General features: G+C 41.6%; 1 protein-coding gene across 1 annotated transcript; it reads right to left on the bottom strand.

Annotated features, from left to right (window-relative positions):
* Nucleotides 1–27163, bottom strand: LLGL2 (LLGL scribble cell polarity complex component 2). The gene is made up of 26 exons (XM_075044530.1): nucleotides 26959–27163; nucleotides 25996–26103; nucleotides 19681–19778; nucleotides 18633–18714; nucleotides 17231–17346; nucleotides 16448–16606; nucleotides 15490–15652; nucleotides 15179–15311; nucleotides 14331–14385; nucleotides 13984–14138; nucleotides 10414–10631; nucleotides 9845–9912; nucleotides 8715–8868; nucleotides 8503–8607; nucleotides 7915–8207; nucleotides 7502–7655; nucleotides 7015–7165; nucleotides 6212–6328; nucleotides 5499–5665; nucleotides 4483–4747; nucleotides 3608–3761; nucleotides 2937–2974; nucleotides 2418–2465; nucleotides 1864–1906; nucleotides 1073–1134; nucleotides 1–679 (listed from the first exon to the last, which is right to left on the bottom strand). Exons 1-26 carry the CDS (start codon nucleotides 26989–26991, stop codon nucleotides 672–674), a joined length of 3147 nt encoding a protein of 1048 aa, XP_074900631.1. The 5' UTR covers nucleotides 26992–27163; the 3' UTR covers nucleotides 1–671.

Below are 27163 nucleotides of genomic sequence, written 5' to 3'. Positions count from 1 at the left end.
AAGGGAATTCAGAGTTTTATTTCCAAAAAAGAGCAATGTAGCATTGAAACAAAAATCAAGTTCAATTAGTTTTCCTCTGATTTGAATGGCTACAAAAATAGATTCTACCCAAATCCATAAAGCTAGTTAACAGTACCATAACAAATAAAAACCAAAATTACTCATTCAGATACCACATACAGCAGTAACAAGAATCTAGCATATATTATTTAATGTTTTTTTTAAAAAGTAAATTTCTAAAATGTTTCCGTTAAAACTGAAATACCCATAAGATTTTAAAAAATTGTACAAAAAATAATTTTAAACCAGTTGGAGGTAACAGTGTGCGTTTATTAAAATCCTGCACCAAGGCAGTAACATTTATAATTTAAAATCCAGCCCAGTAGAAAAGAGAAATGTGCAAACATTTAAAAGTTAGATGTACTCAGAGGCTTGTGGTGCATCAGACCTGGCGATCCACTTCTGTCCTAATGCAAGGCAGGCTCCAAGAGGAGATGTCTCTAATGAGGCACTAAAAGGGGAGGCAGAGGCAGGCATGCATATGCATGCAAGTTGCAGCTCACTAGTCTGCGATACAGGGAGCAGTGGTGCCCTCTCCCCACGGACGGTTAGCCCAATCAGTAGTGTTATGGCACTCAATCCAATGCCAGAAAGTCCTTGATGAATTCTGGTCAATCTGCTTTGGGATAGAAGAATGCAAGAGCCATTTTAGAAAACAGAAGTTGAAAGGTAATGAGAGCTAATGAGTTGATATACTCAACAGATTATTGCTATGAGCTCTAGCTACCTCTCCAGCTTGCTTTCTGGTAAGGCTAAGAGTTAAGCAGGAGCCTTCAAAGGATTTTTAGCTCTTCCTTTAAAGCTGATGCAGCATATTTACTCATGTGGCACAAGGTGCTGAACAGTGCTAGTACATCACTCAGCCTGCAGATTGCCATCCTGAAAATTCAGACCACAGTTCTGCACTATTGCAAACCATTTAAACAAGCTGAATTTTATAAAGAAACTTCATTCTACTTTCTGCTTCCTTTGGCTGTCTCACTGGGCCCGAAATATCCTTAGCCTCACCTACCTCCACCATTACTTAGTCCGTGTCCTAATGGACTTCTTGCCAAATTTCTTTCTGCATAGCTCCTGCAATGACACAAGAAAAGATTCATTATTGCAATGCAGTGTCATCCCATCCACTCCCAGCTGCTGATAGAAGACCAGGATTAGGTAGTGTCCAGAGGAAGCGCGCACAGCAGAGCATGTCAGGCAGTCACTTATCCTTACACACCAGCAGTTACCAATCCCACCAAGCTTCCTGCATCCGTTGCAAACAGTAGTCCTTTGTCTACACTTCCGTAGCCCCTGTCACCTGAACATCAGTATTCTAGGGAGACAAGATAAAGCCCCGCACCCACGGTGGTAGCTTAGCTCTATTGTATAGACAGAATGGGAGCAGAGATACTGAACATGTCCAAGTGACAGTGTCAAGCCAGATTAAAACTCCAGAGTCCCATCCTCGTCCAACTAAGCCCATGTGGCCTGCCCTTAGATCAGTATGGGTTGACATGAATAGAAACCTGTATGCGAATACTCAGAGTCCTGTTCCTTTGGGATGTGGGAATGTGATCTCTCCTGCTTTTCGGAGAGAAAGAGACAAAGCATTATTCATTAAAAAAATGTCAAGGGACAACATGTGAAAGAGAACCTGCCTCTGTCTTACTATTGTCCTTTGGTAGTTTGTGGGACACATATGTGACCAGATTCTAGCACAAGGATCCCTGCCATCATGTTGGGCATCCCCCTGCTTTCCAACTAGAAATGCCCTCCCTTGCCAGCCCCACCCATTAGGAACAGAAGTTGGTTGATACTCACCCTCTGCCCCCCTCCAGAGTACTCTGGATCTCCTTCAGGACTTCTGGAAAGCAGAGGGTTAAAGCAGTGAGCCAAACCAGTGGAGATCTGCTTTCAGGCAGCAGCCTAGCCACATTACACCTCCCGGCTGAACAGCCTTTAAAACCTGCCTCCCACAACACAAGAGGTCAGACCTTATAATATCATTGCCTCTTCAACAGTACCAGGTTTTTACTGAACAGGCTGGCATAAAGGACTGAAGCAGTCATTTGCCAGAGCCCCAAAGGAACACTATGCTCCAGCTGTCATTTTACACAAGTCCTACTGGAAAATAAAGACCCTTCTCTTATCACAGCAAATGCAGCTATGTGGAACAACCCCGGCCTCAGGGCATGACTGTCTGTCCAACACCTCACTTCTACTGATTCATGAAAACCCAGTATTTCTACCAGTCTTGTGTAATTGCAGATCCCTTGGAACCAAGGACTGGAACCCACAAAATTCCCAGCAGCTTTCTTCTTTTCCCTCCCAGAAAGGCACCTGCCCTGTCAGTAGCAAGACTTCATCTCACTCACTTTCATCATTGAGTAAGGCATGTTCCATCAGCCTCTCAGACTTCCTTTCTAAAAAAAGAGTAGGAAAACAGCTGTTACCTAACAATATTTTCCCCTTTTCATGAAATATGTGCAGTTTTGGAAGCCTACAATAGAACTGGATTTATTTTTTTTCCCATTAAGTACATTTTTACTTTACTGAATGCTTCACAACTAATCCTTAAAGCCTCGCACATACTGAATTGTATTTTCCAGCAATATTAGTTTGGCTAACAGAAGATCTCATCTGTAATTTCAGACCCTATCTTCCCACAGCCTCTTCCTTCCAGCAGAAACTACATCCTATTCTTTCAAGGCTCTCTTGCCACATGCAACTTACTTCAGAGCTAGCAACTACTGAGTGCAGGCAGGTCACAATGTTTCCCTCATGTCTCTGCTTACTTTCCCCTTTCTTAGTTAGAGAATATCAACTGTAGCAACAGGAAAGATGTTTCAGGATTTACACATCACCATGCTACATTTACTGCATTTTTTGCTTACCATCTTCTCCATAGTCACCCGAACTCCTTCCTGATCCCCTAGAAAAGGAAAGGAGGCAGAAAAACACTGACTCTGAGGTATAGAGGCACAGAGAATTCATGTATACTCTTGGCAGCTAAATTGTTTGTTGAACAAGGATGTAAGAAGGGCTTCATCACATGTTGGTGATGCAGAAGTCTGCAGGCACCAGAAAACTCTTCTGAACTTTTGGAATAAAATTCCTATAGTATCTCCATGAGTGTCAGATCTACTGTTATTCACTGATGTTCCAAGAGAACAGGAGGAACACTGGGTTTCCCTTCACAGAGCAACAGTTCAGCCTCATCAGTAACACACAGCCCCTGAAGTATGCAAGAGTCAGGTGTCAGTAAAACACATCATTAGGGAACAAGTAAAGCAAGCCAGAGCTTACAGTTTATGACTCTAGCTTAGGGATACCAATTCCAGTGCTTCACTACTTTGTGCCACCAAAGGACTGTACTGTACTACAAGTAGTAAAACCATCAGGGAGAAGGTTACATGCCAATCCATCTAGAAATGTTAAGAAAGACTTCAAAGTCTTTTTTTTTTTTTTTAAAAAGATGACATTCTCTGTAAAATACTTTGTTGGAAACAGTCAAGTAGATCTCACTACTCATACAGTCAGTGTGCAAGAGTTTTACAGACTTTACCTGGATTTTCTTACAGCATTCTCCATGCCAGACTTGTTGTGTACATGATTGTTGCTTGTAACTTCTGGCATGTCCACAACACACCGGGGCTCCACTAACCATTTAGTAGAAAGGGAAAACCTCTCAAACTCCGACGGTGAGATCAGATAGAAACCTAGAGATGATTGGGAATTTATAAGCAATTCTCAAGTCCAAGAATACAGTTCCAGAACTAGAGGTGATCCAAAAAAAGAACATATCTAAGCATCCTCTATGTTTGGCAGAAAGGGTTTGCACTTCCTCCTACGTAAATGAGGAGGAATCATTGAGGAAGATATTACCCCAGTTTCCCAAGGACTAGTTAGCCTAGAGACTGGGCAATTTAACATTATGCTGAGAGATAATTGTATTGTCCTGTGCTGGCACTTATGAAAAGCAGCATAGAAAGATGTAAAAACCGAACCACAAAGCAGTGATCCACCTTCAGCAGCGATAGAGTGTTGGATCCCAGTTTTGCAATTTAAGTGTTGAGCCACAGGCATGTATAGGAGGCACAGTGCAGCCATTTCCCCAGTACCTGCTGCTGAGAGAGCCATCCTCTTGACTCTGGACAAGAGGAGGGCAGCCACATGGAAGCTACCTATGGGGCACATCCAACCTGTTAGCTGAAAACCACTGTATTCATTAACAATAATGGAATAAACTCACTTCTGCTTCTGCTAATTCACACATCAGTACCTGTTGACAACTGGTACTGGCCAGAAACCTATAATGAATATATTCAGGTAATATTGACATGTATACACAGCCAGTTCTAAACACTAAGCCCTATAATCCTTTTTCCATTGTCTCAAACACACAACAGAGGTACACAACTAGGGAGAAGCACACCTTACCTTGACCATATTTGGTGAAGACACAGGATGCAATGCCACTCACATCCTCTTTGCGGATGCAAGGGTAGCGGATCTGTAACTTGAGGAAGGGCAGCGAGATAATCTGAATGTCTCCCAGGTTAGTCAGGACAGCCAGGTCATTCTCACTGTAATCATCAGTCTTGCAGCTGCCAAAGTTTGCAACTGTCACCTTTCGTACCCTACAGCCTTCCAGGGCTGTCAGCTTGAGCTTCAGTTTGGAGCTAACCTTGGGTAATGTGAATACCTGTCAATAGAAACAAGACACTGACATCTCTTTCCCCCGCACAATGGGCAGCAGCCACACCCAGGACATCTGCTGCTCCCTCCTTTAACAATGTTTTCATTCACAGTGAATACACACAGGTGTAATCTGAGTCAAGCTGGCTCCCCGCTTATGGGACAAACTGTAATCAGCCATAGACAGTGTTAGAATCTGTTTCTGTTCTGACATCAAGCAGTTTTACCCTTCAGGCTGCAAACTGCCTTTCTCCACCAGTTCTTTCAAACCCCCTCCATATCTGGCTACAAATTATTACAGAAAGAGAATGGGGTTTACGCTAACTGGGTGCTCTTCCGCATTAAAAAGCCAGGGCCAGCCTCCAGCAAGCTACTTCAAGTCTTCTCTTTTACACAGACCGGTCAGTGTGCAAAACAAGAAGCTTTTTAGTTGCTTCATAGAAATGCCTACCAATTCCTGCTTCTGTACTAACCACAGCAAAAGCTCTTTCCCAAAAGCAGAGACAGCTTTGTCCAAAGAGTACAATGAAATATAGGAATAAAATTTCTATAATCAGCACGTGCATCACTATGCTGAATACCCAATTGGTCAGCACACACCTGATTTATGGACTGCACCAAACAGAAATGCTGTCCTAGGGGTGTTATTCAGGTACAGAAGAATAAGCACTCCCAAGGGTTATCTTTCTGCTAAGCACTGCTCAGTGCTTTAGCAGATTTTATGAACAGTCCATATGCACCTCCTGGGTGACACTTACCTTAAATTGCTCTTCAGACACCACCAACAGTTGATGGCTTCCTTGCATATCGGGACTCTTAGAAAGGTCATGTGCTACTTCTAGAGGTTCTGGGAGAGGATTGCTCCGTCCATCCAAGACAAGTATACCCACAACAGGAGCCCTGTGCATCAGCTGAATCTCTTTAGCTAGGCAAGCAAGATAAGGAGGAAAATAAACAAACAGAAAAACCAAACAGGAGTCTAGTCAGAGACACTCCGTTAGAACCTCGCTCACATCCTCTCAGAGCTGGAGACCTATACAATGTGGCTACAGAAACCCTGCCTAAAAAGATTTAAGTGTATTTGGACTGTTAAAGTGTTAAAGTGTATTTGGACTGAACTGGTTCACGTTAAACAGTAACTATTATTACACAAAGAGAGCAGGTCCAACTGCCTGAATAAGGTCCATGTGTACTGAGGCTTGACAGTAAACTTCAGTGACAGCTGATGCAAGTTTAAATTTCTGAAGTCAGTAGGAAATGAGGCTAAGGCATGTCAAGTAGTGCTAGAGCTCACTTACTCTTCAGTTCAGTTGCTGCAGTGAGCATTGCTTAGTTCAGACACTACTACATTTAGCTCCACTCTCACTGATAAACAGCAGTAATTGAGCTACCTTGCTTTTCTGTATGTAACTTGGTTATATGAGCAATAGCTCAGATCCATTAGGACCTTGCTTTCACAAGGCATACTTACCCTGCTCTGCCCTGACAGGTTCATCCATCCTCCTCTCTGCTGGAGGAACACGTAAACAGAAGGCATAGACTGTACCTCCATTGGTGCCTGCCCACAAGGATGGGCAGTGGCGGGAGCCTGGAGCAATAAGAAGGCTCATGAGCAAAGCACCATCTGTGACATCCTTGGATAACTGCTTTCCACTAGCTATACACATCCTCCCACTGTTTACATCCTAAATATCTTTATATTAGGGCAGACTTGCCAGGGAAACTACAGGTTCTCAGCACTTTTCCCAATACATGTCCATAAGCAGCCCTGATAAAGGACATGGCATATGAGTAAAGGGAATAGGGTGCTGTTTCCATCAGACACCACAATTGCTGCATCCAGTTTTCATGTATTTCTATCACATATGAGCAGCATAAACTTGTGCATATCAGTTTGGGTTCCGATGCAAAACCAGCCACCACCCTCACCAAAATTAAAAGGCTTTGCTGGGGGCAGGGGTGAACTTCAGCGTAATGAGACAAGGAAAAGCTTATACTAAAAAGTCAGATGTCATTCCAGCACATTTGAAAACCATACATAAAGGCTGCATCCAAAAATGAACTACTACTTGCCTTGGATTAGACAGCAGCCAGAATGGCTAAATAACAATTCTGCATGACAACATATGCTCTTGTTCTATATTAGTTTTTCAGCATAGCACAAAGTAGGACACAGGAGGTGCCAAATTTTCCTGGCAGTAAATCCTAATACGTTCCTTGGCAGAAGGAGGAAAAACCCATTCGGAAGAAAGGAGAGATGCTTTTTCTACTCACTGTCTCTCAAGAAGGTATCAGCAAAATATAAAGTTCGCACAAAGCCAGTGAAAGAGTCTTCTGCAGACCTGGCTTCAATCTTCCGCTGGACTGGAGCCAGTTCCATTTCCTGCAATGTGTCTTGGTCAAATTTGGCATTTGCTTCTTGCACCTTCAAAGATGAGGAGACATTTTGTAAATCAGGTAAAGACATAAGGGAGAGAGAGAGAGTAAGAGTGGCAGCAATAGAGAGGGAAAGCACCATCATACCAGAGAACAGGTATATTCTGCATCATATGTTCAACTACAGAGAGTACATCTTCTCTAAAAATGTGACTATTTTTATCTAACAGATAGCAGCATCAGAAATTGCCATTTTTGCCCTCATACCAATAGCTACTGGCACCATAGCAAGACTGCAGGCCACCTCCTGCTCTAGGCAGTATAATCAGGACTCTGCATGCTCCAAGCTGTAAACGACAGGACCCCTAAAAGGTGGACCCCTCACCTCTGAGGCATTTCCACTACCTCCTCGTCGCTTCCTACCGGACACCCGGCTTCTTCTGATCCGCCTGAATGACTGACGGAGGGACTTCTTCAAGGATTTCACCCGAGACAGTGGGCCTTCTAAGGCCAATTGGTCGCTGGGATGCAGTGTACACCTGAAAGAGGGAGAGAGTAGGCACGTGGTCACTTTTCACTGGGTGGCAATCACTCCCAAGAGTCCAAGAGGACACACACAAATGCTGGAACATGCTTATATACTTCTTGGAGATCTTCGAGGACAGAGTCCAATTGGGTAGGGCTTCTTGCTACACTGACTGCTCTTGAGAAATCACTTATCACAACTTGCTTTGTTAGCAGTTCTAGGCCATCTTTAACAGAGGATTACCACAGACCTCCTGGAAAGAAGATACTTACTTGACAAAGACCAGTCGTTTTTGCTGGTGGTCAAAAAGCCCAAAACCATGACTGGTACCAAAGGCCACAAGCTTCCATTCAGAGTGAAGGGCCAATGAGGTGACCACAGCTGGTGGTTGACATTGGACAAGGACAAATGGCTGAAAACCAGCTTCAAATCGAACAGGTCCATCTCGAGTCCTTAATTTTTCATGACCTTTCCATCGATAGCCCTCTTGGTCCTGCAGGAGATCTGCTTCAGCATGGTCCACAACATGTTCTGCATCTTCATCATTCAGTTCCATCACCAGTACCTGAAAGGAAGAGGGCAAACCTTGCTACAGCTTTTACAGTTCAAACAGTCCTCCAAGCTGCAGGCATTCTCAGTAGCTGCAAAACTACAGCATCTCTCAGGGCTGATAAACAGCATTAGATAAACTCTAAAAACACAGATTAGAGAAAGCAGAGAACCATGAAACAACATTTCCAGCAACTGGATTGATTTGCCAGTACAGAAATGAATATTTCAAATTTTAACACATCTCCTAGTTGCACTGTGACAACCTGCACTAAAAGCAAGGTTCATGATGACTGTTTGTATTTCAATACCTGTCCTGCTGTACCAGCTACAGCCAAGTATCCGCTGTATTTACACAGGTAGATCTTCTGGATCCCAAGTCTAGGATCATCACTGTAAGGGTCGAAGGTACCAACCTAGGAGAGAGAATACACAGTGGCTGGTCTTTGCACATGCATTAACTAGGAAAAGAATCAAAACTCCTCGGTTTTCAGAAAGCTTGTACAAGCAATAGCCATCTTACCTTGCGAAGTGGAGGCCATTCGTCCTCACCCAGGGGGTTCATATTGTCATTGGGATCAGCATCTGTGAGAAATACTCTCACTGTGCTTAGCTTATAAAGGAGATGTAAGCAGACACCAGATGCATCCCAAAACCGCACAGTGCCATCTTCATGCCTGTATCGGGGAAGGTTAGAGAAACACACATCATGCAGGAGAACAGCACATCACCCAGATGAGGATGATAAAACAGAGGGGAAAAAACATGACCAAAGGTTAAACCACACTGTTTACGAAGCCCTGAGCTGTGGCAACTTTGAGCTTCAAAAGAAAAGTTTTGGGGTTTTTTTGTGGGTTTTGTTTTTGTTTTAGGTTGGGTTTTTTAATGCAGTTTGTTCTTGATGATCTGACACCAGTGTACAACTTAAGATTACTCTGAAAAGTGCTGAAAAAAGAGCTTAGCATACAGAAGGAACAACTCATCCTGAAAAAAATACTAATACTGGGAGGAAGGGAAAGAAATCAAGCTTTAATCTTAGTTCTCCAGGTGAAAATTGGCAACATTCTTTCAACGTAAGGGCAAGGACTTCTAACAACCTGCTGCATCAAGAATGATGTCTGAAGAAGAGTCCACTGCAATTTTTAAAAGTGCTTGAAGAGAAAATGATACACTTTATGTGATGAGACAATCTCTTGCTAGCTAATTCCACTGCTTAGCTAGATCTGTTCATGCTGATCAAAGAAGACAGGAGTCCAAACTAACCTCTTTTTTGAGATTCAGAACAGTGTAAGGTAGGGGGAAAAAATGCTTCAAAACCTGCAAGATTAAGCTCCACTTTTACATTGTTCCCTTTGAACCAGTCAGGATTACTGCCTGCACTTCTACACTGAAGTTTGTGGGGGGGAATGGTAACACGTCAGAACTACAAATAAGCCAACTTTATAGGTTATCTGTGGACATTACAACCTATTTGCTCAGAAGTAACAGAATCAGTTAGCTTTACAAAGCTAGCAGCCCAGCTTTGAGACCTTGTAAAGTTGCAGCCTTCTCCCTTCAAGATGAGCAGACTTTAATCTCATGGGAATGCCTCAGTTCAAAAGGAAGAACAGAAACTGGAAAGCGCCCCTTGATTGTTATCAGTTAAGTACATACCCTGTTAGAAGCAAGTCCCTCTGTGGAGGATCTGGAGCTATGTTGGTGCCACCATCAATCGGCCACGGCTACAAATACATTAAGGGAAGACTGTGACTTCCTAGGCAGTGACAGTGTGAAGAGAATATGCAGTCAGCAGGAGAGCATGAACTTCAGTGCAAGTGGCAGTGAAACAGTCCATGCTGTTAGCTTTTGTTTGGATTAGATGTTCCTGTTCTGACACCAGCTGTGCTTTTTAGAAGATATTCTACACATTTCCTCAAGAAGCTGTGCCGAAAGCTTCATGCTTCTAAACGAGAAGTTTGTTACCACTGACAGCTGGGAACACTCAGACTTTCCTTCTAGCTTGTCAAAGCCTGAAAAAAATATCACATTTTAATCCCCCAGTGTGAGTAACTGTATTGGTGGTGCTCTGGGAAAAAGCCTTTCTTGACCTTATTAAGAGGCAGGACAACGTCTGTTGGGACTCATCCCTCCACAGGCAGTCAGCAGCACAGACCACCCACATTCTGAGCAGTCATGCAGTTCTTAAATGCATGGGAACACATGTACATTTAAAGCTGCCATACCATACTTGAGTAGTGAATGTTCTGCTTGCTCCCAGCACTGATAATCCTCTCCCACAGTTTCAGTGGTATGTTGGAGACATGGTGCGAGCAGGTGATGGCTGAGCAATGGAGAGAAGCCAGGTATGGAGGATGGACTGCTGGCCAGCCTGCAGTTTTCAAGTCTATAACTACCAGCTCTTCTTCTGCCAGCACCACCATAGCAGAAGGGTCATCAAACTCTGCAGAAACAAGATTTGTTGAGGCTGACAAAAATGACCATCCAAGGTTAATAGAAACAAGCTTCCTGTAAGGTTTATTTGAAAACTGTTATCACAGAGGTCTACACAAACATTTCTGTTGGCAAAGCCTCTAAATGCTCCTGTGTAAACTGAGCCTATTGAGGCACTAATATTAATAGATTTCAAGATACTAACAGATTTACTGCAAGTTCATGTTTCTTTACAACCACACTCTTGGGACTATCAGAGCGACTTTTTATAGATTCCACTGCAGAATAAAAAATTTGTTAGCAGCATAGATGCCTAAATAACACAAGTTCATATTCACCATTAACAGCTAATTAACAGCATGGGGTGGACAGACATGCATACACCCCAGCAGTGACCCATTTAGTACTGTGTTAGGACCACAGTCCATGTAGGCTAAGCTGCTTAAACACAGTAATGCCTTGGGTTCTGCAGAATGCTTCTCTGCTTGAACTGACAAGTATTTACAATTCAGCTCTCTTATTTTTCATTTTCCCTGCTTCTCATATGTTCTGACACAGCCTCTGGACTTTCTTTTTTAAAGAGCATGTACATAATCTAATATATATTCATACGTATATTAGACAAGATTACAAACAAACAAAAAAATCTGTTAATGTAACTTTACAGATGACACCTGACACAAGAATTTAAGATTTTTCATTGTAACTGGAATTAAAGTGAAAAAAATTTAGTCTACAAGGACATTATCGCAGTAACATTCGCGAGACAGCCACAATAGCAATTGGTGGGGAAAACCAAAAACCACGAATCAGTTCACACCAATAATAATTAACACAGCTACAGAAACCTAAGTGAATGCATAGCTGTAATGCGTCACATTGCGGGGAGTGTGATAAACAGTAAGCCATAAGCAAACTAGCAGCTTTTCACTGACCTTCCCTTCTAACCTGTACTTTCACTTCCCTTCTTTAGTTGTTTGATTACCTGGAACATACTTGCAAGGTGGCACGTCTATAAGCAAGCACATACCAATGCTGTTCACTCAGCAAAATTAACTTCAAGTAATTAGTACGTGGCACCACTCTAGTTAGACACCCCAAGTTTCAGTTCTGACTAGCCACAGCCATAACACGCCACTAATCAGTTCAGTGTCTTCATGAAAAAATGTTTTCTACTCAGTTTTACTTTGCTTTCCTATGTGCCATCATTTGCAGTTGCCTACAGGACTTCTGAATAGAACAAATAATATCATACCTGTACTACATTATGCATGATCAGCCCCGCACTCTGACTGCTGCTGCCAACATTAACCAAATATACTGTTTTAACAATAATTTTTTTCCTGCAAAGGCACATATCTGAGTTCATTGCTTATGGCAAGAATTTATTTTAAGTTGCTGAAGTAGCAAACATACTAGAATTTGTCATGACTGCCATACACTCATCCACCTGCTAATTTAAAAAAGGAAAACAGGAAGGGCTAGCCTTTTAAAAATTGTTTCCACAGCATATTCAGGGTAGTGGAAAGTCACCAGCTACCACCATGCTGCAATGCCTAAGCTTTGTGCTTATTAAATTAAGTGGCTTTGGTATACAATTAATACCTTCGTATCGCCATTGCAGGGAAGACTGCTTAAGGGCAAACAAGGCAAGCTACGTAGATCCACTAAGCTTAGGCAATCAGCCACAAGGAAGCTTGTCAACCACAGAAACCTCATTTTATTGTAAAAAAGCTTCCTCATCTAAGTGCAACAGCTTCAGCTTCCTGCAGCAGCTCCTGTCCATAAGTTGTGTTAACCAGATAATTCAATCCTTGGGAAGTATAAATATAAAGCCTGTTAAGTTTGTTTACTTCATCCTAAAGGACTTCTAATCACATCCAGGAATTGAACTTTAAGTAGTCAATCTCTTACCTAAAAAACCTCAAGATTTCTTTCATCTTTAAGACTTTTGTTCCATCATCTATAATCTCAGCTCTGACAACTTCATAGAAAGTAAAAGGGTCTAGTTTCTTTAATGATAAAAGCTAGACAGTACCTCAAGTTTAATGGCATTGTTAAGCTTGAAAGTTTAGACCTATAGGTTCTGCACATTTGGAAGATGCTTATAAAAGGCAGTGTTGTGTGGGGAAAATCTATAACAACAAACATATACAGGCACTTCATCTCAGTTACACTCTGAGATACATACAGTTAAATTCTGCCTATTTCTTTACTGGTTTTTCAGTGACTAGAGAGGGTCTCTTAAGGTCCAGGGAGAGAGGTGGGGGAATCCAAAAGCTGGGTTTTTATGCCTACTTTCCTAAGACAGTCCTTGCTTGGATCTGCCAGAGGGAGCCAACCTGCATCTACATATTTGAATGCCCATGCCTGCACAGTGTGCAGCTGGGAACTGTCACCACCACCACTGGCAGTATACAAGACAAATAGGTTTAGAAACTAGTCTAGTAGGCAAACCAGAAACTAGAAAGTCTGAGAAGATTCAGCAACAGAAGATTTGCCTACAAGCTTCTAAAAAGCATCTAGACTTCTGCGATTTGGTCTGATCCAAATTCCAATACTGCACATTTGTGGAGCCTGAAATAGCATTTTATACTCAGTTACTTCAAGTTAACCAGAAGCAAGAATTACTCCAGCATTAGACAAACAGTTCTTCTGGAAAATCCTTTACAATTGCATGAAAAGAAACATTACAGCTACTGTGCAAGTAAGGGCAACAAAGTTCTTCAACAGAAGCAAGGATCTGACAAGCTGTAAGGAAGCTGTGGAATGAGTGCTATTCAGTTTTAGAATTGTTTACATTCATGTTCACCAGTAGTAAGTAAATTAAGTTCTCTACATACTGACCCTTGGTTCTATGTCACCCTTTGCTGATTTATTACCCAGAGCCCTAGTCATAAATCCAGGTAGTAATTAAAAGAAACAGTGTCTCAGTGGGAGTAAATTCTGTTTTTAATTATCGCCTCCTTTGAAGTGCTATTTCCAAACAACAATATTCAGATCCTCATTTCACGACCTGGTTGTGTCCACTGTCCAGCTTACACAGACATGAGCCTAAGAGATCTTTTCTCATTAATGGAGTAGCTTAATTTTTTTGAGGAATGTATGGCATTTGTAACCAGCCCATTCTTTATACCAGTATTTTACACCTCACTTTTAATTGGCAAATCTCTTTTATGGTTGGATTCAATCTCAAGGGTCTTTTCCAACCTAAACGATTCTATGATTCTCTGTTAAAAGTCTCAGAAAATCCCCAAACAGCTGACCTCCTTATCACATTTCATATGCTATTTATACCAGGTAGATTTCCACATGTGTACACAGCTATTCTAATTCCCCAGTAATGCCCTTTCATCACATACCTGCAGTAGGCTCTGAACTGAAGATTATAAAGAAGTCTATCACTCGTGATGTGAAGTCAAAGGCTATTTGCTGACTGCCATGGACAACTGAGATACTGTGTCGGTCACCATAGCTAGCCCGGGGCATCCCTCCTTGGAATATAATATAAGGAAGCCTTAAGAGAAAGAGAGTTAGAGTGTTGTATGATGAAATGAGGAGTAAAGAAAACTTAAAAGACATGAGGCAAGTCAAACTTTCACAAAAAATTCTTACAACGTTACTCTAAAGGGCTCTTACGATATTGCGCACTGCACCCTTTAAAATGCCTTTAAACAGATGAGAGTGAAGGAATACACCACGAACTTACCCATTTTTTGTTGTCTGCCAGTATATCTTGGAGATGGCCTTGCAAGGAAACGGACCTAAGAGAACAGAGTTATTTGCCATATTTCAAGAACTGCATCTTTACATTAAGAAGTTCTTTACTCTGCTTCACCTAGGTCACCTCAGCCTCCAAGTCAAGGGGAGCCACCTGTATTAGTAGGCACCACCACCACCTCCCCAGAGCAAGCCACATCAGACAAGTCTTCTGGGACACACTGACCACAGTACTCCTCAGCAAAACAAGGTTTAGGCTCAGAGGAAGTTTTGAACCACGTTGCTGACGGCTAATAGGGAGTGGAAGTGCTGTTGTAGAAGGTGATTAACTAGAAAGGATTGTTAAAAACACAAGCATTCCTGAAACTAATGTAAAGGTGATAGAGCTTTAGAAGTTTCTATATGCTTGAAAGATGAGGTCATCCCCATTTGATGGGCTTCAGCAAATCAGAGGCATCATTTCATCACTGCTCAGGTCAACAAAAAGTACACTTAGCTCACTATTAATTACAGAAGATCCAAGCAGCTCCTGCTGAACAGGACACTTGAACTAAAGAGCTGAATCACCAACACCTTTCTTCATAAGAGACACTAATTTCTTTGACACATTTGCTCTCCATGCTCAGAACAAACCTCAACATTATAAAGGAGTTTAAAATCCAAGAAAAAAACTGGACTGAAATCCCTAAGTCTAGGCTCACAACCCATTCAAAAAGCAGCTCTGCATTTTGCTATTAGGATTAAACACTGGGGAGAACATGACTTAGATATCCCATAAAAGCTCAAAATGAGTTTTTGTTTAGACAAATAGGCAACAATTAAACCTCACTTACTGACCATAAGGCACAAAGTTTTCCAGAGGCTCAGGATGCCTGTTGTCACTGGATACTGGCCACTGGGTGTAACTTCCATCATAGTGACAACTAATGAATTTACTGCCATCCCTCTGCCAGTAGAGGTTCTCCAGTTGCTGAAGAGGAAGACACACAATAACTGCTCTCCAGAGAGCTGTTAACCCCCACAAAACCAATGCATTCTTACTAAAAAAGAAGCTGTGTCAGGCTGTCCCTGCACCTACTTGTCTTCAGAGCACTCAGAGGAGAAAGCCCTTCCTCCCCTGCTGAACTGACTTTGGATTGAATTAATACCTGGCTGCCCAGGAAATGGTGTGTCACTTTGTTATTCTGTAGGTCCCAGAGGACAATCAAGCCCCTGCTGTATCCAATCAGGATCTGGTCAGGGTTCTTAGGATGCTCCCGAAGGGCTTCCACCAATTCACATGATCGCCTGTTACAGTAATCTTCCGGTACCCTGTGGAAGAGAAAACCAAGAAAAGTTTATTCCAGGTACAATCCAATAGGACTGTAATAACAGTTAAGGTATAAGAATGAGAAATTAAGCAACAAAAAGTTCAAACAGATGAGAATAAGTATGATCTTTTCACAAATCCTTCAAGCAGCAGAAAAGTCTTATGTAATATATCACACCACACAGGCCTGCCACATGAACATGCACCCCATCCCATTTTCTTCAGGGAAAACCCAAGGTTTACAATGAATTCCAGGACTGGATCCCAGGAGTGTGAAGACAGTCTGAATCACTCCCACCCCATTCTCCTGTGACCCCTTACAGAATAAAGGTAACATGAAAATGTCAGTAGGAAGCAACAACAACATGAAGTAGGACAGTTTTCAGCAGCACTTGAATCTCCAGAGTGACAAAATCTTCATTTGGACAAAACTGCATCCAAAGTTCTGCCAATGGTCAAAAAATAAATGGGTAATTACAGCTAAGCACAACATTTTTCTGCAAAAGTAAACACAATGGACAGGGCACAAGGTTTGCAGATTTACTCCAAGTGTCTCCTGTTATAGTTTTGCCTATATGCTATACCTCCACCGTGACAGTACTGGGTTGACCAGGACAGAAAATGTTACTTAACACATACCAGGGCCAAAAGTTACTTTCACAAGAGTCATGCAGATTTGGACAATGCTTAACACAACAGTGAGGCCCCAGCACATAATCTAGGGTGACATTTTAACAAAGGATATGTCTGCTAATGGGATTCCACCTCTACACAGCAGTGCCTGTTTGCTCACTCACCGCTGCAGCACAGCCTCAGAGGTTATGGTCCTGTCCTCTACCACTCTGAATGATGGAAGCTCCACTACGAAGATGTTGCCGCTCTCTGTGCCAAGATACAGGACTTCCCGTGAGGAATGGGGAAGGACAGCTGTTACCTGTGTGGCACTTGGTGGAGATCTGGGGATGCAAAGAGACTCTCATCAACTGCATGCAAGAAGATTATCGTTACCAAACTTGAGAAAGGTAACAACTCAACAGGAACATTTACAAGGGTCATTCATTTTATAGGCAGAGATTTTGAGCCAGGCATTATTTTCCTGAAGCAGGAAAACACTAGCTTTAAGGTAAATTATGTCAAAAGACTTCTGACAAGCATGTGGGCAAAGACCCAGATGCCTTTTTACAGAAGCCTCTTTTATTAAGTGTCCCCAAAGGGGCTAAAAATAGCTCACCCCAAACCAGCAAGATCAAGTGAAACTAAAGCCATAGCAGTACTTTAAACTCTGACTTGAGGGATGCTTAGATTTACTTAACCTTAAGATTTACAGCTCCTGTACACACAGAAGTGGATGCACAATATTAAAAAAAAAAGGTGTCACCCTTTACATTGGTACAACACTCTTAAAAGGTGGTCTTCCAGGCCCTAGACAACTCCTGTTTGGTTTCCATGATGCCCCTTTCATGGATTCACAGGAGTGAGAGTCTGTAAGAACAGGACAAGCTCTAGCTAGAACAATAGCAGAATTTTCTTGCTTGCTTGCTTATCCTCAAGACTAGCTCAAAAACACTCTTGTGGATTACCCAGGTGGCCCTTTCAATGTGAAGCGGTGCTCCTCCCGCAGCTCAGATGCTCCACTGTGCTGCTTCAGGCTCCAGAGATGCAAGCTGTTATCATCTAGCAGTGTCACCAGCTGGCACTACAAAACCACACAATATGCTTTTTTTCAGAATCACAATATTAAATATAACACAGTAAATCTAGCAATAAAGTTGCTGCTGTTCATAATTCTCTGCTAAAACAGGACTGAGGAGCCAGCCACAGTTCTTTACAGTGGTGGGTATATACTGCAGCGATGCTGTTAGCTAACACTGTTAGCTAACAGTGAGGTATTTGGGGGTTGGGGGGAGACAAGAAGTAGCCTAAAGGCTGAAAACTCTCTTACATACAACAAAGGCACATGTTATCACTGAGGGGGATGACAAGGACTTAGGCTCTTGAAAAAGATCAGCCTATGCTGTAAAGCTCAGCCAGGCAGCTGCAGGCTGTTAGCTCACCACCTTCTCGCTCAGCATGGTTTGCTGCAACACACCCCAGCTTTGGGTGGGGCTGATACAGTCTACTACACCACACTTCTTGCATTCTTCATGTCCAACCTCATTCTGGAGGGTTGTGTCAGAGTCCTTTTATGAGCCCAGCCCTGCTGGCTGTATGTTCAAATTGAAGCATTTTACCTGCTGAAGCCACACCTGGTGCAACACTCCCCATGGGAGTTTCAGCTTATACCACTAGTTAAGCAAACAGACACCCAAAACTGCCTCAAGAATTAAATCCCTCTCATAAAGAGGCCACTCGTGTTATACCGGGGGCATCAGGCAACAAAGTATGTGGCCAAGTCACCAGTCTGCCAGTCAAGGGAAGGGAAAGTGGTTAGACAGCCACCAGACATTTGGAAAATTCTGCCTTCCTATTTTTAGTTTATGGCAATAACTGTTCAGCAATCCCCAGGAGCAAGATTCAATATCCCAAAACACAAAGGCAAGAAGCTTAACAGCAGGCAAGGTTAGCAGTATCGTTTTGAACTCCTGAAAATAATTAAATCAGTTCAGCAGCAGCTACCGTTCTAGCTGTTCAGCAGAAGAAAGACCACCTACTCCTACTGAAAGGATAGGGGGCTGCAAAAGGAAAAGGAAGTTCTTGCTGCTGCAGCAGATTGCCTGAACTATTCTGACCTTGTTACCATTCCCAATATGTTGCTTGAGATAAATGACTAACAGTTACAAATAATAAAGCTACTCTTAAGATTTACCAAGCATCTCCACAGCAACAAGTGCTGCTGAGAGCACAAAATACACCAGAATAAGCATTCCCAACCAAGCAGCATTTGAATGTACTTGCTAATAGGAGCCCACTCGCCTGGAACAAACTCAACACCCGTTTAAGAGAGGTCTACATAAGTCGCAGAGGTACTGAAAATACACTTACCTGATCAGGTATAAAGTGAATCTGCATTACAGTATTGTTTTCTTCATGTAAACCCATGAACTCCACCCCAGGAGCACCATATCTGAAAAGTTTGTTGAGGATCTACAGTATTTAAGATGACCCACAGCTACAATTAATTGATAAGAAGCTTGCTAGCAAGCAAGATGAAAAGAGATTAGTTCGAAACCATGTTTTACTCTCAGTGATCTGGACTGAAAAGAACCAATGCAAATTTACTTTGATTTTATATGCTTGTGGCAGGTTACACACATTACAGGAGAACATGGAAGTTTACTTCATCCTTTGAGCATATGCAGAAGAGGTGCCTGGACCCTGTTTTTTCTCAGAGATGTTTAGTGGTTTCCCAGACACTACAATCCTGCTTAACTAATTTGTTACCAAGAGACAGATGGCTACCACCCGCATGTGGAGTCCAGCCTCTGAACACAAACACCAGGAATGAATGATTAAGCAGGCAGAGAGCACACCAACTTTTCCTTTCTGGGCTGATATGCCTGTTTTACAGTTTGCCTAGCTAGTACTGTGCCATGGGAATCACCTCAGTGCCTTACATATACACAAAAATCAGACTGGATATCATTAGCTTAAAAAAAGCTACCACCTTCAATGTTCAGGTCTTTAATGCCTGGATGGTCAAAAACTCTGGAAGCTGAAAGCATTTCTGACTTCAGTTTTAACCTCTGAAATAGAATTGCTTAAAAAAAAAAAAAGGAACCCTGCCCCAAATATTTAAACAACCCTGGAATTTACAACATGACAGATTGCTAACTTAAGTCAGATCTAGTCTGACCTTCTGCATAGCAAGAGCAAAGAGTCTTGTCTAATATCTGCATCAGCTCAGCTTCTGTTTGAGCTGTAGTTCAGCTCTTGGCAAGATAATCTCATTCTGATCAGACCGACATCACTTCAAACCTAGGCAAACTGTTCCAATAACCCTTGCTTGCAAATTTATACTTAGCCTAATGTTTCAAAGTTGTACATTCTGATGTGGTAAGAGAAATTTAGCCAAAGTTGTTCAAAAGAATACAGTTTGATGGCTCCCGATCGCGTTCCAATGGCCATAAGGCGGAGAAATGGGCTATAGCCCAGTGCACTGGGTTGATGGGGAAATCCATGTTCCACAGTCTGGTAGAGAGAAAGAAAAATCATCATCAACAGCATGTTTCATGGGCATTGTTGTATACAGATAAAAAAAAGAAGTTAAATATGGCATGGCAGTCTGAAATACAGCACTTAACAGCAGCTTATTCTGTTGAAAAGTGTTCAAACATGGGTTAGATTTACTGAACAATAGCCTAAGGATTAATCTATTCCAAGAATCCCTGGCTCTGCAGCCAGGATATGCAGAAGTATAACAGAAATATTCTGAAAACAGTAACACAAGCAGCAATTTACGTTAAGATTATAAATAACTCTGCATAAGCACAGCTTACTCAGTCACCACAATACACTCCATCATTCCACATCAACTTTACTTCTGTAAACCAACTGCTCAGCACAATTTCAAAGCCTGACACAAATACTGCGTATTGTAAGGTCAGCTTTATCTGCCAAATTCCACACAGGTCACCCTTCACAACCTCCTCTTGCTGACTGACATCAAGAAATAGTGCTATGAAGAACTACTGAGTGAACATCAGTGCTCATCGAGAAAACTAAACAGATTTCCTATGGAGCAGTCAGGAAAACTAATGTAACTGATATCCATTTTCCAGAAGTAGCACAAGGAACACTGGAATTTAATGAGAACAGGAGCCTGCTAGGTGACCTCAGACTAATTCAAAGCCATCTGGTAATAAAAAGATGTCAGTCATTATCATAGGGAGCACTATGTTGCTTGGCCTTAGTGGCTTCCCTGAAGTACAATTTACACTGCACAAAGAGGAAACTCTGGAGCATGTTGTACACAGCACACTTAGCATGGCTGATGCATTTACACACTATGGAATAATATTCTGCCATACTTACAGGATGCAACCAAGCTGCTTGTATAATAGCTCAGTCAAGCTTTCAGAAGTGCTAATGTACAGCTATTATCATTGTTTAGACAAAACAAGTATGCATGAGTGTTCAACAACATATAGCCATGTAAAGAGGGATTTGTGTGCCCAAAGATTAATAGGGCTACTTCCTGGAAAACATCCTTATCCTTGCAGTCCCAGCTTCTGGAAAGTATGTTTTTTCTAAGGCAAGTTGGTCAGCTACAGAATAGGAATTTGTTACAAAACAGCATGAGGACCACTCACGCAAAAAAAAATACTTGCACCTCACTCCCATCCTCGCTCCATCACGTCTTTGAGACAGAGCTACCACATCACTTGGCTTTATGGTTTATTCAAACTAAAGTAACACCTGGACTTTATTTCCTGCATAGTGATTTCCCAACTTAACCCCTTGCAGGAGAATCAAATAGAGCCAGTTTCATTTCTGCTGTCATGCCATTAGCCTGAGGTGCTCCCAGCTGCTACAAAGTAGTTTAATGTCCTTCTACTGTTCCTGGTCAAAGACACAGGCATAGGAGGATATGGCTGACTCCATAGTATGCCAGATTGCTTCAGTTTTAGCCCTTTGATCACAATTAATAAATTGTAAAAATAGACTTCCTTCCTCTAAATCATCAGTTACCCCAGTCTGAGGTCCTATTAGGGGAAGATGAGACATTTTAGAAGATATAAAATTGTAAATATTGGAGCATTTCCCAAGTTTCTGTTTGCCAACTCATAAGACTGGGCAAAGGAGTAGTTACTAATTTTTAACCTTTTATATGTAGTAAATTAAAGATTAGTACTACTGGCTCCAAGACCACTGAGTTTACTTCCCTTTATGATAAATTAATCTCCAGCCTTACTTATTTATATTTTAAGAAGGTAATTTAAGTTTGTATTATTAAAAATAAATTTAGAGAAGTCAATCTTTTTAATGTCACCCTTGAAGTTGTTGCTAACCAACCTTTGCTTAGCTACACATATAAAATTTCCTAGAGGAGACTGTATGAAATTAGGAACTTATCTATGGACTCAGAATTGAAACACGGCAGTTTTCTAATCCAGCACAAGCAAAGAGGATTTTCTCTGTACCACGATAGCTACTCAGACAACACAGAAAAGCTTCCTAGTTGTCCAAGCTGTGGGAGTATGAAGTTACGGTATACAATTCTGGGAAGAAGATTCAAGGTAACATGTTATCTTCACAACAAATCAGACATTTAATTGAATCAGGTGTAACATGGGCATTCCATGCCCACTCTCCATTCCACTCTCCCCCAAAACAGAGTGAGGAACTTATTAGGGAGACACCAGTGTAATTCCATTGTTAGTTTTAGTTTCAACTTGTTCACAGTTGCTGCACTGTCATGTCATCAGCACAAATAGGTGTCATTTTCAATGAAACATCAATTAGAAACTGTTTATTCTGAGATTTCTTCCAGCCCAGAAGATAAGGCTTTATCTATAATTCTCATAATAGAAAACCATGACTGATAAAATACTGTACTGCCTGTTAGGAAGCTGTCAATACTAGCCTTAATATTGGCCTAATTATATCTTGGCTTTGATGTGTTAATTTGTAAACACATTAGACAAGTCAATAAAAGCTTTAATTTTCAAGTATGAGACTATGAACTGCATAACCGAGTGGGTACCATTCAGTAGTAATAATAATAATAGGTGGGTAGTTTTTTCTCAAAGTCTTCCTTCAACAGAAAATTAAAATAGTACCACATGCAGAAGCACAAGAAGAGAGTACCAGCAACAACCACAGCATGTTACACAACTGCCTATGCAGTAAATGTACTAATGGTTTCTGATAGCTTTGAATCTTCAACCAAGACGCCCACAAGACATAACAAAGATAACTTTCCCTCCTATGTCATTCATTTGTTTCCACAGCCAGGCAAGAAAGGCATCAGGGTGGCTTTTTGGCTGCATTTGACACCACCAGGGCCAGGCATTCACATTCACTATACTGATTACCCAGATCTTTTTCTTGTACTTATTTACACCCAGTTAAATCACATCAAGTCAGCTTTCAGGCTGGCCTCCTTTCCTCCTCTCTCTCAGGCAGCTTTCATCAGCCAATCCTTTCACCTGCTCAGCAGGTAAACCCAGCAAGGGGGAGTGAGGGGGGGCAGAAGGCAGGAGAGGTTACAATGGAGCCTTTCAGCAGAGCTGAAATAAGAAACTAGAGTGCCCACAATGTGCCCTCCTTCTCAAAAGGGCCTTTGTTTCTTTGAGGAAAGGTAGGAGCTTTCGTTTTCATTTTCCTCAGACCACAGATTTGTCCGACTCGGTAAAAGTAAGCCTGGTGTCAGCAGCATTAACTAACAGAAATGCTTCATGTCAGTCATATTTACTGCAGGAAAAATGCGGCCAAACTTAACAGTTGTTCTCAGCCCACACTAAAGCTGTGCAGGTGAAATTCAGTGCTGTCTTTCTTCTTTCATTTCTCTCCGCTTCTCCTCTCAGATTGTTTTATGACAAAGCAGAGACAAACCCAACTACAGGCAATACAAACCCTGTACCTCTGTTAATATGTCTTTTGAAAAAACAATGAAGACTGTATGTGTTAAATCTACTTTGCACAGACACTAATTCAGATTTAAGGTAAGCTATCCATCACACCCATTAGCAAAGGGTTAGGAAGACTGAAAAGAGGGGAAAAAACACAAAACCATAAATTAAATGCAATGTTCCCAGTTTGGTAACATTCAGCTGTAAGACAGGCTGGTTCACCTGTGTGTTACCCATCATCTAGTCTGACAATGCCAGCCTGAACATGTTTGTTCTGCAGGGCTTGGACTGAGCCAAAGGCATCCAAATACTACTTCCAAAAGCAGGATAAACTTAAAGAAGTAGACTGCCAAGTCCACATACCTTATCCTTCATTCTATCCACTGAGCTAAAAACAGATTCTTGCAACAGGTACACACAAGTATGGGAAGTTCTTACTCATACAGAGAAACAGATACGCAAAGCTAAGTGACTAGCAGAATTTAGGAGAGTGTTTTTTGAAACAAACACAAGTTTGAGGACAGTTTGAAGAGCTAGTCCAGTGGTCAATCAGTCCTTTAAAACCACCTGGACCACCTCTTCCCTGGAACAGAAATGCAAGAGGGAAATAGTAAAAAGATCACATCCTATTTATACTTGAGGGAATAAACAAACAAACAAAAAATCCATCACCACTGAAGTCCATTACTAGGTCAGCATGGCCAAATACATTCCACTATATTAACACTAAACTTGTGTGGCATCATGCATTCATATTCAACTTCAGTGTAAACAATAAAAGGAGGGCAGGAATCCCCAGCACTTTTCAGGTACAGACCTTCCATTTAGTCACTACCAGCATCACACACCGAAGAGGTGAAAATACACCATGCAGTTTCTCTGATCAGCAACTTTATAGTCCCACAAAGTATTTCCCAAGCAGGTTCTTAACGAGAAGTGTTTCAAAGACCTCAAATAGCAAGTGTTTAAAAACTTGCTTGCCAGCACTAATGTGCTTGCTTTACTAGCACATTAGACAAGGACAGTCTTGGCACAGAAAGTACTATGTTTCTTGGCTCCTAAAAGCCACAAACTTCAACAGGTCAGAATTAAGGTCTGACTTTCCCAGATCTTCCCAGTCTACCTAGCTGTGAGTAGATGTTTATTGTAATAAAGGGTAGAGGCTTTCAAATGATCCATTATCTCCAGAAATACTGGAACGGGACACACAAGACTTGGAAAAAAAAAAAACCCTTCATGCAAGAAAAAAGTATAATGTAAAAGATTCTGGTATAACGTAATGGTATAATATTCATTCCCTTTCCGATTCTTGTTAGAAAAGAACAAGTTACTGTGGCTTAAAAGCACAAATGCATTTTGCAAGGCCTGTAATTACCAAGTTGTTAATGACAGTAAACCATTAGGAAGTGTCCAAAGTAGTCGCCTCCCTAGAAATAAGATGCAATATTTACCTTCAGGACTGAATCAAATGGAGTCACAAATCCTGATGTCAACTTCTAATGTATTTGGAAGTTTCCTTCTGCTGCAAAACCTAGTTCTTTCAACCCTGTTTTGCATCATCCAAATTAGTCTGTCTCTGGCAGGTAAAGTTTAGCCAAACATTCTCATAAGAGAAAGGCATATTCAAGGAACAGACATCCCAGAAATAGCAAAGGTTTTTCCAAGGTATATACAATTTTATATGCTTTTAAACAATTCTGACCCATCCCTGGGATGTCTTTTCTGAAGCTGACATTGAATTCAGCTAAATGCAAGCAACTCAATGCTGGTCTTCACTTACTGAAATTTTTACTGCATCTGCACTAGCATTTCCTCATGGTAGCAAGCAGAAAATAGGCCTGAAGCACTGCTGAGTTCCTTTTGTCTCCCCAATGGGAGGGACGTATGCATGGAAATGGTGTGGTTTAGTACCAAATCACATTAAATCATTCATCTCAAATATCCCAAGTTCCACTTTAAGTATATATCTACACTAGAATTGAATGAATCAAGGAGTTTGTTTCCTAGGCTGACTTCATTTATCCATTATACTTTTCAGCAAAATTCCATTTAAACGTTGGAAATACAAAACATGCAAATATATTTCTGATACCCAGTGAAGATGTAAGTAGCCATTAGCCTAGCAATTAATTAATACTAGGCATTTAAAAAGATGAAAGCACTATGTTCCTGGGCAGTGCTCAAAAGAAAAATGCCCAGCATAGGTAGATAGCACAGCCATCGCCGTTTCCTCTTCAGAGGGAAGGAAAAAAAACTAGATACAGATTCAGACTAAGATAATAGCAAATTCATTATTAATGGCCATTGTGCTGCCTAGGTGCTACTGCATTTCTATCACAGACTTCTAAATTCACATTTAAAAACAGAGGTATACTTACAAAACCAAAGTATAATCATGGACAAAGAACTCCGGCTTCAGCAGCATCACAGGCTGTGGCTTATGCATATCTTTAGAAAAATGTTTATTTTCATAGCAGTACTGTGAAGACTACTTATAACATAAGTAGTCCCAGCACATAGCAGGAAAAACTACAGAACACTCAGAGTATATAAAAGCTGCTGAAAGAAGAGATCTTTGCAGCAAGTGCCACTCAATAGCGTGGCAATATCTTTTTTCTTAAAAAAGAAAGCCAGAGTTGAGAACATGCTCATGAGCTTAAAGAAAACTAGTCAGGGAAAAAGGACAGAATTGAGAAAGAGAACAAACCATCTCTCCTAAATTTAACTTTTCCACCCACATTCAAGTAGTTTTTCCTTTCCTTTACACTGCACAGTGGCTCAGGATAGATTTGCCTTGCACATATATGCCTTGAAACTTGAGGAAAGCACTGTACCTTGTTAAACTGGAAAAGGTCGCGTTTAAGCCTCTCTCTCACTGGATCATGTCCGGGTCTTAAGAATCTTCTCATCTTCCTTGCTGTAGTATCTTGGCACCAAAAATCCTAACAAAAAAAACCCCAAACAAAGCCATATAAATGGAAGCACCCTGAGAAGAGAACCAAGCAGAAGTAGGTTATTTATTTTGGTTTAGCAGGTAACACAAATTAGCCACAGCAGAATGAGACAATATAGCTATCGAGTAACTAAAACCTGATACCACCACAGAGTGGTATCTCTGGTGCAGGACTTACACAATACCATTTTCACATTGCTAAAGCAAACCAGTACAGATAAGCCAAGAGGATTTTAGAAGTGTTTTCACACTTGGCCATTTTGTGATCACTTCAGTTGACCTTATCCAAAGAAGCAGCAAGCAAAACTGCAGCATTGGTGTAAACATTTAGACAAACCCAATCTAAAGGCTAACTCCCAGGCTCACAGGCATTATTGACTAGTATCAGTTTTCACCCCAGGTAACCCTCCAGCTATTGAGCTAGAAAGAGAAAGAATCACATTTTGAGCTCGCTCCATGGGTACAGCAGAAAGGATGCTGTGCTGCCTGCAGGGTAGGTGCATTAATTATTAACTTGCTTTTGTAAAATATCAAGCCTAACTCCCTGCTCAAGGTGGGGGTAGGGGAAGGAAATCTTGCACCTGCAGTTCAACGTGCAGCTAGAAGCACAAGCCTTTCAATATATCTCACTGCCTTGTCTCTCACAGCACCAGGAGGATCCAAGCAGAACTATTAGACCCGATTTGCAACCTAGCAATCACACTGTGGATACCAGGCTACAGCCTCATATTTCATACAGCTCAAGAGATTCTTTGTCACATCTCCCCTCTGCAGAGGTGCTAAGTGACACGTAAAACTCTGCCAAGTCGAGAGCAAAGGTTTGAATCGCATCCTGACAACTTACCTTGGCATAAGTGCTCCTGCCTGCCCTGGCCATCTTTCACAGGCTCCAGTTTCCAGTGTACAGACAGCTCAGCTGCTCATGAAGCAGCTACTGGACACTCCAGTCAGTATTTTATTTTAATTTGTTAGACAGGAAATTATAGCAATTTACCAGCTACTCTGTACAGAACAGACATGCACAGTGGGGGCCAGAACGTCTGAGGTGC

This window comes from Buteo buteo, chromosome 13 (genome assembly GCF_964188355.1).
Source record: "Buteo buteo chromosome 13, bButBut1.hap1.1, whole genome shotgun sequence".
Classification (NCBI taxonomy): domain Eukaryota; kingdom Metazoa; phylum Chordata; class Aves; order Accipitriformes; family Accipitridae; genus Buteo; species Buteo buteo.
Note: the sequence above shows the minus strand (reverse complement) of the source record. Positions and strands in the feature narration are given on the sequence as shown.